Source organism: Ichthyophthirius multifiliis (assembly GCF_000220395.1).
Source record: "Ichthyophthirius multifiliis unplaced genomic scaffold scaff_1120509251417, whole genome shotgun sequence".
Taxonomy (NCBI): domain Eukaryota; phylum Ciliophora; class Oligohymenophorea; order Hymenostomatida; genus Ichthyophthirius; species Ichthyophthirius multifiliis.
Window position 1 is genome coordinate 549 of NW_004085894.1, and position 16,688 is coordinate 17,236.

The following is a 16,688-nucleotide window of genomic DNA, read 5'->3' on the forward strand; positions in this document are numbered from 1 at the left end:
TCCAAATAGATTAAAAATTAAATAGAATTTTTTTTGATGAAATTTTCGTAATCAATTAAAATTTATTATATATTATATTACTTTAGCAAATAATATTAAAAGCTATCATAATTATTTTAGCAATCTAATAATTATTCTATTAAATACATTTTAAAATTTATAACAATAAAGAATTTCTTTTAAATTAAGTTTACAAAATTTAATTTATTTTATGTAAAAACGTAAAAAATAATACTAAATATATTATTAATAAAAAATACTAAAATATGATATTTAAATGCTGAGATATTTAAAGTTATTGTAATAAATTTTAGAAAAATAATTAACCATAAATACGAGAAATAAACAAAATAATTAATTAGCTATATAAATGAAGAATATAAAATAGCTTTAAATTTTAAATATTAAATTAATAACAAATTATTCATTATATAAAAATTAATTAATTTAAATATTTTAAATAAAATACATAATTTATCTTTGTGTTTAATATATCTTCAATAAAATAATATGTTTTGGGTTTTATAATAATTTTTCTTTTGATATTTATATTATATAATAAATTCTAATAATTAATAGATTATCCAATCAAAAAATAGATCTTTTGATAAAATATTAAATTTTTCTTTATTAATTAATAAAATACTAATTTAAATTATAATAAATATATTAATACTTTCTATAAATTATAAAGAAAAAAATTAATTAAATAAAATAAAGAAAAAAAGTAAAGTAATTAACAATGGGAAAATAATAGACATAAAAGACGATAAAGTAAAAATTAATTTAATTTTATTATATTAAAATTAATTTTTTTTATTAATTTTTTATAATCTAAAATAAAATGAAAATAGCCTGCTCCTCCAAAGAGACCTTTATCCAGCTTCTTCCTCTTCAAACAAGATAACTATGAAAAATTTAAGAAATCCAATCCAGATTCAAAGATTACTGTATTAACCTCCATGATTGCTGACTAATGGAGATAAGTTGGTGAAAAAGAAAAATAAAGATATGAAAAGCTCTAAGCTGAAGCTAAATCTAAATACGAAAAGGAAATGTAAGCTTATGAAAAGAAATATGGTAAACCTGAAAAATAAAAGAAGATTAAGAAAAATAAAAAATCTGAATGAGATGCTTAAAGAATGTGCCTTATAAAAAATAATAATTATTTTTTAATTTTTAAACTAAAAAAGGAGGTTTTAAATAAATGTTAGAAAATAAATAAAGATAAATTTTATGTTTAATTTATGTATTTTTTTAAATCCTTTTTTACTTTTTATAATTAATTTCAAAAAAAAAAAAAAAAAATATGCATATAATAAATAGTTTTCTTTTATTTTTAATTCATTAAAGAAATAACTTTTTTTTAATTTCATTTTATTATCATAATAAAAATTTTTATATTTTTATTTTATTTCGTTGAAACTTTTATATTTTTAGTTAAATTTTTTCATTTAAGGCTAAATTATTTAAAAATGTTATTTTTACTTTAAATATTCATTTATAAATCTTTATACAATCTAATTTTTTATATTCTTTTCATACATTTTTACATAATAAACATTCATATTATATACTTTTTAATAAATAGTTTCTCAAGCATTTTTTTTTATAATATAATATATTCAGCTAGAGGTTTAAATAAAACAATTATATAAAAGCTAATATTTATAAATAGATTATAAAAATACGAAAAAGCATATTAAAAGGTGATAAAATTATTCTTTTTTAGTTCAGATTGTGGTGTAAAAAAAAATTATACTCACCTTCTAAACTAAAAGAATATTTAAAAGATTAAGTTTTATTTTATAATCAAAATATGGTATATTTATTATAAATATTGATTTAATAATTTATAAGAACCAAAATAAAAAAAATAATTTAAAAAAATAAAATAAAAGATATTTTACAATATGATTTTTTAAATTTTTTTTTTTTTTTTTAAATTATTGTTTTGAACATCAATGTTTTTAGTTTAATTATATGAAAAAGTTCAATCAATTTATATTTTATTAAATATATATAACTTTTATTAAAAATTTGAAATAATTAAACAATTAAATATTTAGTTAATAGAAATAAATAAATATTAAATAGATATATAAAAAAAAATTATTATATAATAAGTATTTCATATATTAATTAATAAACTATAAATATAATTTAAATATGAAAATATTATATAAAGCATGTAAATATATTAAATGTAAAAACAAATATATATAAAAATTATATATTATATATTATATTAAATAAAAAAAAAAATTAAAATATATAAATAAAAAAATAAACAAGAAAATATTTAATATTAAATATATTAATTTAAGATATAAATATAAATATATAAATATAAATATATATATATATATATATATATACATATATATATTAAATAAATTGTATTTTTTTTTTAATTAACAAAAATCCATATTATGAAATTATATAATATTTTCTTAATTATTTTTAGAAAAAAAAATATATTATTTAAAGATTTTTTTTTTTCAAAAAACTTATAATTTAAAATGTTTAATATATATAATAATTTAGATGAGTTTTATGGATAATTTAATGAATAAGAAAAGTAACTTATTGAAGTATAAACAATACAAAGTAAAATAAAAATAAAGCAATTAATAACAATTATAAACAAACGTAAGCTTGAAAATTTATTTCCAATACGAGTAAAATTAGAGATAATAAAATTTTACTAAAAAAAAATATAAATATAGAAATAATACTTCATTTGTTAATAATAATGTTATAAGGATATAAATAAAATAGAAGAAGATTAAATTTTTTAATTAAAAGAATGTAAATAAAAATGTAAAGTCCCTTATTTAGATTTGATTAACTTTTTAGATAACATAAATTATTTATCTGAAAATAAAATGAGGATGTGTACTAAAAGTTGCAAAAAAACAAACGAAAAAGAAGGTATTGAAATTTTTAAAAGTAGAGGATATAATGAATGTTTATGGGTTTGTTATAACAAATTAGATAGAAGATATAGGGAATATTGGAAAAAATAAAAGGAAGATATAATTTATAGGCATTATCAAATTCAATATAGATGAAAATGAATCAAATTAATGATATTAATTAAAAATGAATTTTTATATTATTTCTTTTAGTAGTTTATTTAATTTTATTTTATTTTTTATTACTAAAATGATTAATAAAAACAAACACATGTAAATATATTTTTTTATTTGTAACTATTTTTTCAGTATTTTCCACATTCTTCAGCTTCTTTATGCGTATAAGGATCTTCATTTGCTTTTTTAACTTATTTTTTATGTAATTTAGTATCTAAATGGCTTTATAAACCCTTATCATCATTAAAATATCTTGCACAATAAATGCAATAATGCTATCCTAAACCTGGTAAATCTTCATCAATTTATTAATTAAACCATTTATCTCTGTTTTCTTCTTTTATATCCTCGTGTATTTAATCGACATCCCTTTTATAATGCTTTGTTTTGAATGTTCTATGATTAACTTTGTTTTTTCCTTTTGTTCCTTTTCTTCTTGAAGGTCCAGTCCATTTTTATTTTCTTTCTTTTTTTAAATTTATTAATTTTTTTTTGATAATTAATATATATAAAAAAAATAAGATTTAATTTATACTTTTTATACTTTTAAAAATAAATTATTTTAATTTTATATACTTAATAATAAAAATAAAATTATATCTTAAAAGCATTTAAATATAATTTTTTATTAAATATTAAAAATGAAAAAACACACAAATAAAATATTTGATAGGTTAAAACTAATAAAAAACAAAGAAAAAAGCATAAATTTTGGTCCTAACAGGCTTAAACCTTTGTATGATTTTTCAGTCGAAAGCATATGTGAAAATATATCAGCAATAAAAAGGAATTATTAGGATATTGCCTATTTAGGTCCATCAGTAAATTCATTTATAGAGCATATTCCTCATAGTATTTTTTTATATATATTAATATATTATATAAAAAAAAGATGTTTAATTAAAAAAAATATTTATATGTGATATTTCTAGTTAATTATTATAAGAGAGTATTTAAGAAATAGAAAATAACAATAAATTAAAAAAAAATTTTCCTGATGTAGAAATATATCCAATAATAATTGAAGAGGAGTTGTTTCCATTTAAATCTGAAAGTTTAGATTTAGTTGTATCCAATTTGAATTTACATTATGTAAATGATTTAGCTGTTGCATTTTCTAGAATTCTTGATTGTTTGAAGCCTGATGGAACGCATGTTGGTATTATTTTATTAAAAAATAAATAAATAAATTAAATAATAGGAGCTATTTTAGGCGAAGAAACACTTCAAGAATTAAGAATCGCATTTACTTTAGCAGAAAGTGAAAGATGTGGAGGCGTTAGTTAACATGTAAGCCCGTTTGTAAGTATAACTGAAGTAGGTAATTTAATTACGAGATTGAAATATAATTTGCCCACTGTTTTTTCTGAAAAAAGAATTCTTTATTTTGATACTTGTTTAGACTTGATGCAATACTTGTATATTTAATTATTAATATTATTTAAAAAATATAATGATTTTAAAAAAGATAAAGGAATGGTGATAATTCTTGTTTGTTAGATTAACGAAACGGCATTTATAAAGACACTTTGTATGCTACCATTGCTATTTATGAAAGTTTATTTAGAGAAAAAGATAAGAATTTATAAGAGTACTAAAATTAAATATTTTCTACTTTTGAAATTATTAATTTCGCAGGGTGGAAATATCATGAAAGTTAACCAAAACCAAAAAAGCGAGGAAGTGCAGAATTTAATTTAAAAGATTTAAGCAAATAAATTTAAGATATTGATCCTGAGTCAGCAAAAATAATGAAAAGTGGAGAAATTGGGGAAGATGATGATGAAAATAAATGAAATTTTTAATTTTACTAATATTGTTCATAAGTATTTATATATGAATTAAATTATATAATATTACTTATTCATTTTTTTATTTTTACTGTAATTTCTTTTTAAAAATTTAACAAAAAAAATAAAAAAAGTTTATTCTTCATTTTATATCTAATTTTAAGATTTAAAATTTTATATTTATAAACAGGTTTATTTTATAGTTTTGTAAATATTTTAATTCTTCGTAAAAATTTAAAAAATATAATTATAATATTAATTTATCAATCATTAAATTTATTAATTTAAATGATTTAAAATGTTTTTTTAAAACAAAAATAATCAATCAGAATCTTGATAATATGCTAAATCTTCCTAAGAAATTTCTTCAACATTATCTTCCTTATTATTTATTAATTTTTTTTGTTTTTTTCTTTTTAATTTATTTTCATGTTTTTTTTTAATATCTCCTGAAGAACTTACATCATCAGAAGAATACAAAAATTTACAATTAGGGTCTTATTCTTCAAGTAATTCTTTTTTTTTTTATTACAGTTCATTATAAACTTTAATCAAATACTTATATCTATTTTGTTCTGATTTATAATTAATAGTCCTTTATTTATAAAATTCCTCAGAATTGTTAAAATATTTATTTGTTTTTGGATCTTTATATTTGAATTAATTTTTCTCTTCGTTATACCTCTTTATTTAAGCTCTTTTTAAATAATTCCCTATTGTTTATGAATAAACATCTCTATTCGGAAATATAATGACGTTTTCATCTTCTTAGTTTTTCTTACAAGAATTTTTATATATTATTTTAGGTCCTTAATCTTGATTTTTCTTGCTTATTTAATATTTTTTTTTTTCTTCTTCTAATTTTAATAAATTTTGTAGATGTAAAATATTCGAAAATTCTGTTTAAACAGCTTCTTTAAAAAGCTCTTCTTAAGAAATAAAATTATGAATATATTTCTTCTTACTTTTTTAACCAATTTATTGATCCTATTCTTTTGCTACACTTTCTTCTTATTTTTGTTCAAGTGATATTTGTTTTTATTCATTATTAATAATAGTTTCATCATTTGTTTTTTATTTATTTTTAATTTTCTCAATTTAAAAACTTTAACAATTTATCGACTTTTCGTTTGTACTTTATCTTAAAGTTCTTTTTTCTTTAAAATCTTCTTAAATTACTTGAGCTTGCTATTATTAATCTTTATATTTTTAAACATTCTATTGCTTACTTTCTTAAATGTTTCTATTTTTTTGTAAATAAAAAGGGATTTTTTTTTTTTTTTTATCTTCTTATTAACTAAAGCTTTCTGCAAAATCATCATCTTCTTCTTCACTTGTATCTATAAAATCACTATCGAAAATATCCTTTACATTTTTATATTCTTTCTCGTCAAATTCTTCATCATCAGAGCTTTCTTTACCCATTATATCTTGTTATAAAACTTCCACATTTCCAAAATATTTATTATAAATTTAAAAATCATCTTAGTTTTCATTCTCTTTTTATTTTTATTAATTGATTAATTTTTTCATTCCCTCTCCTCTTCTTGATCTAAAAGTCATTTATTTTACTGCATTTTAGACTGGTTTTTCTTCTTCTTTTATTTCTTCATCATCATCTTCTTCTTCGTCGCCTTCTTCCGCCTCTTCTTCCTCTTCTTCAACTTCATATTCATTTTCATCTTCTTTTTCTTAAGAGTTTTATGAATTTGATGATTCTTCTTATTCTTATTCTGATTTTTTTAACTACTTTTATTTTGGATACGATTGTGAAATTTCTTCGCCATTTTGAAAATTTTCATCTTCTATTTCTTTATTTTCATCAGATTCTTCTTTTTATTTTTTTTAAGGTTTTTTTTTTTTTTTCATAACTAGATTTTTCTTTTTTTATTATTTAAATTTTGCTTGCATTTTATTGTTGAAGTTTTTCTTTTTGCCTATTTTTTTATTTTACTTTGGTATTTATTCCTATACTTCTGTAATTTTCAATGCTGATCTAGTTTTTCGAACACCTTCATTTGCTTTATATGTTTAAAAAAATGCTAACTATTTTTTTTAAATAGGTGCTTTTTAGTAATTTTTTTTTTTCTTATTTTTTTTTTATGTTTTTTTTTTATTCTTTTTTTTATTCAATTTTTATTGGATTTCTTCTTCTTCTTCCTCATCTTCTTGCTATTATTCATCGTTATCATCTTCTTCTTCATAAAAAACCTTTTCTTTTTTAACCATTTTTTAATTTATTTTTTATTTTTTTATTTTTTAGCTTTTTTAAAGAAATAAAATATTTGAATTACCCACTAAATTAATATATATTTTCTTTTGAAATTCAGAAATAAAAAATATTTTTTTATATATATAAATAAATAGAAGAGTATAATATTTTATTTTTAATAATATAATTTATTATTTATTTTATTAATATATGTATATTTTGATTTTATTTATATATTCTTATAATATTTTATCATTATTAATATTATTGTTATCAAATATAAAATTTAACTATTATTTTTAAAAAATCATATATATCAAATTTAAAGTATTCCGAAATATTATTAATTTTCCTTACTCTATTCTCAAATGTAATAAAAAAAATAAGTACTAAATGAAATTCTAAACAAGTTTATAAGACTTTTGTAATTAGCAAACGCTGCAACAATTAATAGATTTTTATTTTTTTTACAATAAATAAAATTAATTTTTTTTATATATTATTCTGCTAAGATTTAATTTTATAAAGAAAATTCATTAATTGTTCTTAATTTTTATTTATTTTTTTCGCTATTTTTTTTAAAAGCTAAATCAAAAAAATGAAGAGAAAAACAATAGATAATGGCTTTTTTTCTTCATTAAGTTTTAAAAATGTTTATAAACTTTTTTTATTATATACTCAATCAACAAAAAGGCCCTGCCCTGTTAAATTGATTTAGCTTTTAAAAAAAATTAAATAATCATTAAGCAAGATTTATATGTAATATTTATTAAATAATAATTAGTAAATTTGTAATAGCATTTAAAAATTTATTATAAATTATTTACAATTAATTGTAAAATTGAAAAATTTTTAGATATAAAAATAAATAAATACATATATATGTTATATCAATAAATTAATAAAATAGTAATAATTATGAAGCACATATATTAATTTATATAAAGTAAAAAATGAAAAGACTAATTGAAAAATTTAATTTAATTAATAAAATTTATATTTGAAATTAAATAATAAAAGAGTATAGTTAAAAAAAAAGTAATGAATAAAAGTATTTTATAAAATAATATTATATATTTTTAAAAAATATAATAATGATTATATTTATTTATTATATAATTTTATTTCTTAAACTTATAAAATAATTTTAATTTTACATAGATTTAAATTAAAAATAGAAATTTTATTATATAATATCAATAATATACTATATTGAAAAAAACATTGTTAAAATATTCATCAAAATAAAATAAAATAAAAAAAAAAAAAAGCATAAGATAAAATAAAGTAAAATAAAATATGTATATATATATATATATATATATATATATATATATATATTTAGCATCTATTTGAAAAATAAATCATAATTTGCCTTAGATATAATATAATTCCCTAAAAAGCATTTTCTGATTAATTCGGATATGAAAAAAATTATAAGATTTTTTGAATATTTTTGAAAAATTAATTTTAAAAAATTGATGTTAAGTGAAGGAGAAATTAATAAACAATATTATAATAAATTAATTCTTTTCTTTTTAATAAGCCTTCAGTAATTTTTTATATAAAAATTCTATTACTATATATGTTTATTTTATTATAAGAAAGGAGAAGAAAAATTAAAATATAATATGTGTAGTATTTCTTTGTGTTAGAAGATATGATAATATTAATGGAATTTTTTTTAAGAGCAAAGAAATTAAAAAGGAGGAAAATTTTCAATATAAATCAAGTAGTTTAATTTCTTGAAAAAAATATACAGAGAGTTTCGATCTTCTTTGATATAACTCTTGCTGACATTAAATGTATTAGTACATTAATAGGCCGAAGAAATAAATTTTAGAATCATTTTATTCTTACGATATTGTGAGAATCGAATTCTTATAAATATAATTTTTCTCTCTGACGTAAAGATATGCTAATTTATGTATCATATATCTGTTTACCATTAATTTTGAAGCAAAAATATTAATATTCTCGTATATTATTATTCATAAGTTTTTTATTTTATCTATAATTTTTTAAATACTCAATAAAAAAAAGACGATAAAAAATGGATAATCATTTAAGTTTAAAAAAAAAAATCTTTTATTTTTGGGGTTTGAAGTAAAAAATAAATTAAAAAGAATTTTATATAATAATTATTTAGATTATTTATATAATTAAAAAATATAGATATTTAATAAATTTTAAATATAATTAAAGATATTTTATTAATATTAATTATTTTTGATTCAATTTAAATATTATTTTTAATTTTATTGTTTTTAAAATAATTAGATAGAATTATTATTGAGAAATAATAAGTACTATATATAGAAATTTTTAAAAATATGAATATATAATAATACGACAAAAAACATCTTTGGTTATCAGCATATTTAAATAATAATTATTAAATTTCACATAATTTTATAAAATTACTAAAAAAGATATAGATAAATTGCAATTTATAAGAATGAAATTTAAAATAAACCTAAGTAGCGAAAATTCAATTTAAAATAATATAAATAAAATTTTAGTAACAATCGAAATATAATTATATGGATTAGTCAAAAGCGAATATTTTAAAATAAGAGAATAACTTGGGATAAAAAAATGTTGATAGCTTTGATATTATAAATAAATAAGTCTATAATTTATATAGTTATATTAAAATAATAATAAAAAAAATATTATTATATATTAATTGTTCATATCATTATTTTATTTTTTCTATATTTTTTTAAAAAACTTAGTTATTATTACAAAATACAATTATCTTGATTTAAAAAAAAATTGCTAAAAAAATAAAAAAAAGAATATAATAAATAATATTTATATATATTTATAAAAAAGAATTGTTTTTATAAAAAATGCTTTTTTATGAAGTATATTATAAAAAATAATAATTTTTTTTTATATATATTATAAAATCTCCAAAAAATTTTTTCTATTAATAACTGAGTATTATTGAGTAAAAATTATATAAATATTATTATTAATTAATTATATTTTTTTTATTTTATATATAATATTTTAATTATACCTTTTACTTTTATAATAATAAATAAATTATTAATTTTTACCATAAATAAAAAAATGATATTTACAAATGAAAATGATGATTCTTCAAACTATAACAATTAAACATTTTAATCTGAATTTAATAAAAGGAATTAAATTGGAAGATAGAAACTTTTTTATGGTAAAAAATAAAAATAAAAATAAAAAAATAATTATTTTTTTTAGAACATAGCTAATATTCTACACCTAAAAAAAGCTCAAAATTTGAAAAAGAATTTCAGTATTTATTTAGAGCTCCTAAGAAAAACTATAAAAACTGTGAATAACATAAAAAAATGACGAAAAATACTAATATAAGTAACTTTGATTTTATATAACTATAAAAAGATTTCGAAAATAAAATTAAGAATGCTCAACTAACTTTGTATTAAAAATATTTTATTAGTTTTCAATTATTTATATTTTAAAAAATAATAATAGATATTTTTAACAATCATAATAATAAAACTCATGATTTTTATTGAATTATTATTGATTTCTATTATATATTTGGAATTATAAAAAAAGAAAATTGTTTATATATATTTATATTTTAGTTAAAAAAAGCAAGCATATATACATATATTATGAAAATGACATGACCAAAGCATATACCTTTCTACTTTATTATTTTATAAATTTTTGTTTTGTTTGTTTATAAAATGAAAATATTACTTATTATTTTTTTTTGTTTTGAAAAAAATATTAAATAAATAATAATTACAAATTTATTTATATTAATCATATAAAAATTTAATCAAATTCTTGACATTCTTTTGTAAAAACTATCTGTCACATTTTGTTTTTTCCTCATAGTTTTATCATATAATTAGAATTATTTATATATAAAAAATAAAGAAATTAAAAGCTAAACAATACTAGTAGAAATGCAAGTAATTTTTTTCAAATAAACCAAATCAATTTCTTTTTTTAATGAATCGTAGCAAATTTCATTAATAGGAGGTCCTCTTAAGACACTTGTAAATTAATAAAATTGGTATTAATATTTTGTACATATACCTTAACAATTATAATATTATTCTAATTTTACCATTTTATTTAAGAAAGAGTTATTTTAATCTATTTAATTTAAACATCCTTATGAATTTACAGGTTTACCTGTATCAATCGATGTTACTTTAAATTTTGTTAAATCTGGATAAAGTTTTTGAATATCTATTTAAATATAACACTCACACGTGACACATAATTATGCTTACTGATATCTTTTTGAAATCTTTTCATATATTTAAAAAGTTTCAGATATATTGCAATCTTGTAAACCTTCTCTTTTGTGAATTAGTAAGAGTATTAATATTGAAATTGATGATAAAAACAATATTATATTTCCAACTGTATAAATAAATAAAAAATTGAATTTTTTGTGAATAACCCCATTTACTCCACATATTCCTACAATTATCATTAATATCCCATATACTAAAATTGATATTTTTATATCCCTTAAAAAATAATCATATTAATTTTTTTCTTTTTGTTTTTTTATTTTTTTTATATTATTGTTTATCTTTTGTTTATCTTTTTTTTTTACTAAAAAAATCATATATCCAACTCTCATTTTAGTTAATTAATAATCGATTCAAACCAAGAAATATACATATTAAACCTATAACACTTTAAAAAAAACCTCCTATTGCTACATAACCTCGAATTATATCTTATGATAGTCTAAAGGTCATTATTTTAAATAAAGGTTTTAAATAATAACTTTAAAGAAAATATTTATTATAAAAATAAACCAAATTAATATTAATTAATCACTTTAAGAATAAAAAAAATTAATTTATTTGTATTTTAATATATATATGATGTTTTTTAACCTGAATTTTTTTAATTCAAGTCGAATTTAAATTTTTAAAATTCCTAATCAAATAAGTCTTTTATTTTATTTTATCGAAATAAAAGAAATATTTTTTAATTTTAATTCAAGATTTTTTTCGAATTAAAAAAAAATATTATTAATAATTAAAAAATATATTTTATAAAGTATTACTGAAATTCATTTTATTTTTATTTATATTAAAAGTTTAATTGATATTTTAAGGAAATAATTTATTACTAATTTTTAAAAATATAAAAAGAGATTTAATAAATTATTTATTTACTTTAAAATAGATTTAAAAAATTTGAATAGGAATAAATAAACTATTTTTTTTTGTTAAAATTTAAGCTAAAATTTCACAGTTAATTTTGAATATAATATTTGATTATATTATCAAAAGAATAAATGAAAATTAAATTTTATATGTTGGTTAAATATTATATTGCTTAAATAATTAAAATTTATTAATAAAATAAAATTTTAATTATTAAATATATTCATCATAATTTTTATATATTTTTAATATTAACGATTTAATTGTAAAACCATTTTTATTAAATAAATTAATCTAACTGATACTTGCATTAAAAAATAACTTTAAAAAAAGTAGAATAATAAAAAAAAAAGGCAAATAAAAATAAAATATATTATAAAAAAAAAATTATGAGAGGTAATCCTGTTAAATAAAAGATATGAATATTTAAAATATATTTTTAAATCATTACATAAAATATAATAATTTTTATCTATATTTATAAAAAACAAAAAGAATTATAAAATATTTACATTAAATATAAGCTAAAATATTGAAAAATACTAATTTAAATGAAAATTTTTTATATATATAAGTAAAAAAAAAATTGTTTATATAATAAAAATATTTAAATTGTAAATCTATCATATATATATTATATTAAAAATAGTTAAAAAAATATTATATATATAAATATAAATATAAATATAAATATAAATATAAATATAAATATAAAAAAATAAATACAAATATAAATATGAATAGCCAGTTTCTAATTGTTCTTTAATTTCCACGTTAGAACGTCTGGATAAGAGGTAAGTTTAAGGAATCTAGGGATTAGTCAGCTTTTGCAGAATCAAATCGCCAGAAAATATAAAATAAGTTTTATGTTTTTTTTCTAAAAAGTTAATAAGAAATGTTTCTAGACCCTTAAATTTTTTACATTCACCACGATATAAGGTGCAGCAGATATTAAGGACAAATAATTGAAAAAATTAGCAAGTGATTTAAATGTACATGAGTTCAAAAGAGGAAGAGAGAGATTTAGTGAATTGATTTTATAAGTTTCTGAAGGAGAAGTGTTTAAATATTCCAATGCAAATTCCTCCTCCTAATCTTCCATTAGGAGATTAAGAAGAGAGATCAGGGTTTTATCTAAGAAGACAAACAATATTATAGGACGTGGTACTATTGACTACTCTCCGAGTTTTTTGCAAGCAGAAAACATGTGGTTGGAGGTAGCGAATTTGGTCCCAAATTTATATACCTTTATAGGATCTTTTATTCCATAGCATAAATCGGATTATTTAAGACAGAGGATTAGAAGAGGAGTTAGAAAAAGTTTAATTTATTTTTGATTGGGTAAAAAAAAAAATTTAAAATGGGGTTATTATAATTAATATTATTATATGTTTGTAAATAAGTTGGATGTGAGTTAGGATTTTTTTCATCATTTCTATCTCCCATTAAGAAATATTAGCTTTTCTCCTTTATAACTATGGAAAGAGCCTTCAGGAACTTAGGACTTTTGATACTGGGTAGGTGAGCTTTAAAGGAGATATAGTTTTTAAATGGTCTTCTATGTCGAGAATCTCCACAGAAGTACTAAAATTCCTAAGGGTAACAGTCGAAATCCATTTTTACTTTGGTTTTTTTAATCTTAAGGCCTTAACTATTCATAGAAAAAAGAAGAAATTTCATCCTTAATTTTTTGACTTTGCCTGTAGATAAGGGAGAAAGTTTCTCTATTTTATAATAGCTTGTCTTCGGGGAACGCAATAGAGTCAAGGGGAATTATTTTTCATAATGGAGATCACAGAGGGAGCGAAAGATTTCTTTCACTATAAAAAGTTAGAGCTCTTATTCAAAGATAATTCTTAATTATTTATAGAGAATAATTTAGAGTTAATATCAAAGGAAATTTTCTTACCCTAGTAGAGGAAAAGATAGGTAATGTTTTAAGGTTTTAGAATATTATAATCATTGAAATTCTGTAAGACTTTCTATAGGGCAGAAATGAGTTTCAGAAAGAAAGAGTAATAGGTCTAATGAGAATTCTGAAAAACTATTTAAGAGGGCTAAAAGGGATTTGCAGAAACTATGTTAGTCTTAGTTGCTATTTAGGAAGGTTTGGTAGAGAGTATATAATTTGAAGATTTAGCACCAAAAGATTTTTTCACGCCATTTAAAAGGCATCTTTTCTGAATTTAATCAGAGGGTAAAAAAATATCTGTTAAAGGGTTAGTGTGGTTTATAGAGGAGAATTCAAAAAGAACACTATCTAAAGAGGCGGTTTAAGAATTACCTAAAATATTCTTAGAGGATTTATTATAATCTAATTACTATTCTATACAAATAGATTTTTTTTTTTGATAATTTCTTTTTTTTTACTTTTTAAAAAGAAACTAGAGTGGTTAGAAATAAAAAAATATTCCTTTTCAAACATTTTTTGAAGAGAGAAAATAAGGTAATTTTTACATTAAATAAAATAAGATGATATATCTTTTAAAATAATAATACATGATTATTAAAACTAATAAAGTAGAGAAATAAGGGAGGAAAGAGAATCCAGTTAAAAAAATTGTAAAAAATAGTTATTATAATGCGCTAAAAACGCAAAATCATAAAGAGATGATTAAAAAATCCTTTAAATATAGATGGTATAAAAATCAAGTTCATAATAACATATTACATTTAATTTAATGTTTTTAGTAAAATAGTTTTTTTTATAAATTTATATTTATATTTATATTTATATTTATATTTATATTTATATTTATATTTATATTATATTTCTTTATTTATATATATCTTTTACTTTTACTTTTATTTTTTTTATTTTTATTCCTTTATTTTTTTAATATATTTAATTTTTTTTTTAATATTATAAATAATTTTTTTAGTATTAGTTTTATATAATAATTATAATTTTTAATATTTTGTATATTTTATTTTATGTATTACTTAAATATTAATTTTTTATTTTTTTATTATAAATATTATTTTTATTTAATTTTTTTATATAAATATACTTTTTGATAAAATTTTTTTTTATGAGTTATCAAAAAATATTTAACAAGAATATATTTTTTTTTTTACTATTTAATATTATTTTTTTTTTTAAATTTAAAAATATATTTTTATTATCTTTTTATAAAGATAATAATTTTTGTTTTTTTACACAATATAATAATTTATTTTATTTAAATATTGACTTCTATTTTTTTTATTTTTGGAATAATAAATATGTAATATTATTTTATTTATTAATAACTTAATAATATGAGTTTAATTAAATAATAAAATAAAATGAAAATCAAATAAATATCTTTATATATAAAACATAAAAATAAATTCATTTTATATAAAAATTAATTTATTCCATTTCATTTTCTTTTTAAATAAGACTTTGATTTTCGAAATTTTAATCACAAAAATATTTATTAAATAACACTTTATTATAGATAAGATTACCTAAACAAATAATTAAGAATGCGAAAAATTATCCTGAAACATATACTACCTAAAGGTTTTCCCATAAAAAGTCTTAATTACTTTATCCTAAAGTAATACTTAAAATAATCCCAATAATCCACACACATATAGTTCTTAAAACATCAGCAACAGTTCTTGTCAAAGCAGAAGCATTTTTAGTAATACTAATACCAGTTACATTAAGACAAGCTGTAGCAATAATTCCAGCAAAAATAATTATTTTTAAATTCTACGAATGATATATTTAATCTATATAAAGTTGTGGTTATTCCATATATAAATTTTGACATATAGTATGGTCGAAATTACAATTTATAGAACTTAATATTGGCAAAAAAATACTACAAATCGTTATCCCAGAAATACCTTCAATACCTACCATTTCAAGAGGATTAAATGCGTATTTCTAAAGTGTTTTTTCTTATATTATATATTATGCTGAATTTGTTATTAAAGATATAAACATTAATATTATTGCAAATAACTCATATGATTGCTTTTCTGTTTTTTTATGTATATTATTCGAAAACATTAATGACAATATACTTGTAAATAATATTCCAGATATTGTCAAAAAGCACCCTATAATATGTTATTTTTAAAGTTTTTTGTTCAAAAAATATACACTAAATACTGCTGTTATTACTATCGTTCCTGCCCTTAATATTTAATATATCGATGGACTTATGAATATAAGCGCATATTATTACAATAAGCATGTCGTGAAATCACAAAAAGAAGAAATTATTAAAAAAAATAAGGTTTATTACATTTCTGTTTTTATTAAGAATTTTTTTATTTATAATTATGAATACAAAAAAACAAAATAATTCTGCTATAAACATTTAAAATACTTACATAAAAGGATGATAAAAATATGCATCATTAATTTTGGTTGAGTTTTGTAATTTAAATAATATTGTACTGATTGATCCTGAAAATACCATTACTAGTA

At 17.2% G+C, this 16,688-nt stretch overlaps 4 protein-coding genes across 4 annotated transcripts, besides 23 other annotated features; 2 read left to right on the top strand and 2 right to left on the bottom strand. All coding sequences in view use genetic code 6, as the record gives it.

Annotated features, from left to right (window-relative positions):
- Positions 1-370: 370 nt before the first annotated feature.
- On the top strand, positions 371-1,076 carry IMG5_199190 (hypothetical protein; the record flags this gene model as incomplete). Its single annotated transcript, XM_004024075.1, has 2 exons — positions 371-774; positions 855-1,076. 2 exons carry the CDS (start codon positions 371-373, stop codon positions 964-966), a joined length of 516 nt encoding a protein of 171 aa, XP_004024124.1. The 3' UTR covers positions 967-1,076.
- An 841-nt stretch (positions 1,077-1,917) lies between these two features.
- Positions 1,918-1,956: a microsatellite.
- A 293-nt stretch (positions 1,957-2,249) lies between these two features.
- Positions 2,250-2,302: a microsatellite.
- Positions 2,269-2,395: a microsatellite.
- Positions 2,305-2,395: a microsatellite.
- Positions 2,334-2,386: a microsatellite.
- A 1,341-nt stretch (positions 2,396-3,736) lies between the features above and the next one.
- On the top strand, positions 3,737-4,899 carry IMG5_199200 (hypothetical protein; the record flags this gene model as incomplete). The annotated part of the gene is made up of 4 exons (XM_004024076.1): positions 3,737-3,947; positions 3,988-4,254; positions 4,297-4,513; positions 4,564-4,899. The coding sequence occupies 4 exons, from the start codon at positions 3,737-3,739 to the stop codon at positions 4,889-4,891; spliced, it is 1,023 nt and encodes a 340-aa protein (XP_004024125.1). The 3' UTR covers positions 4,892-4,899.
- Positions 4,900-5,436: 537 nt separating this feature from the next.
- IMG5_199210 (hypothetical protein) lies at positions 5,437-7,114 on the bottom strand (the record flags this gene model as incomplete). Its single annotated transcript, XM_004024077.1, has 2 exons — positions 5,437-6,128; positions 6,184-7,114. The coding sequence occupies 2 exons, from the start codon at positions 7,112-7,114 to the stop codon at positions 5,437-5,439; spliced, it is 1,623 nt and encodes a 540-aa protein (XP_004024126.1).
- Positions 6,953-7,011: a microsatellite.
- Positions 6,963-7,012: a microsatellite.
- Positions 6,964-7,014: a microsatellite.
- Positions 6,965-7,015: a microsatellite.
- Positions 7,115-7,264: 150 nt separating the features above from the next.
- Positions 7,265-7,333: a microsatellite.
- A 1,005-nt stretch (positions 7,334-8,338) lies between these two features.
- Positions 8,339-8,397: a microsatellite.
- Positions 8,395-8,438: a microsatellite.
- A 1,656-nt stretch (positions 8,439-10,094) lies between these two features.
- Positions 10,095-10,155: a microsatellite.
- Positions 10,156-10,561: 406 nt separating this feature from the next.
- Positions 10,562-10,604: a microsatellite.
- A 2,316-nt stretch (positions 10,605-12,920) lies between these two features.
- Positions 12,921-13,002: a microsatellite.
- Positions 13,003-14,076: 1,074 nt separating this feature from the next.
- IMG5_199220 (nucleotide-sugar transporter, putative) lies at positions 14,077-16,007 on the bottom strand (the record flags this gene model as incomplete). The annotated part of the gene is made up of 2 exons (XM_004024078.1): positions 14,077-14,585; positions 15,713-16,007. The coding sequence occupies 2 exons, from the start codon at positions 16,005-16,007 to the stop codon at positions 14,077-14,079; spliced, it is 804 nt and encodes a 267-aa protein (XP_004024127.1).
- Positions 14,971-15,033: a microsatellite.
- Positions 15,090-15,146: a microsatellite.
- Positions 15,185-15,249: a microsatellite.
- Positions 15,204-15,268: a microsatellite.
- Positions 15,204-15,293: a microsatellite.
- Positions 15,319-15,368: a microsatellite.
- Positions 15,319-15,380: a microsatellite.
- Positions 15,322-15,380: a microsatellite.
- Positions 16,008-16,688: the final 681 nt, after the last annotated feature.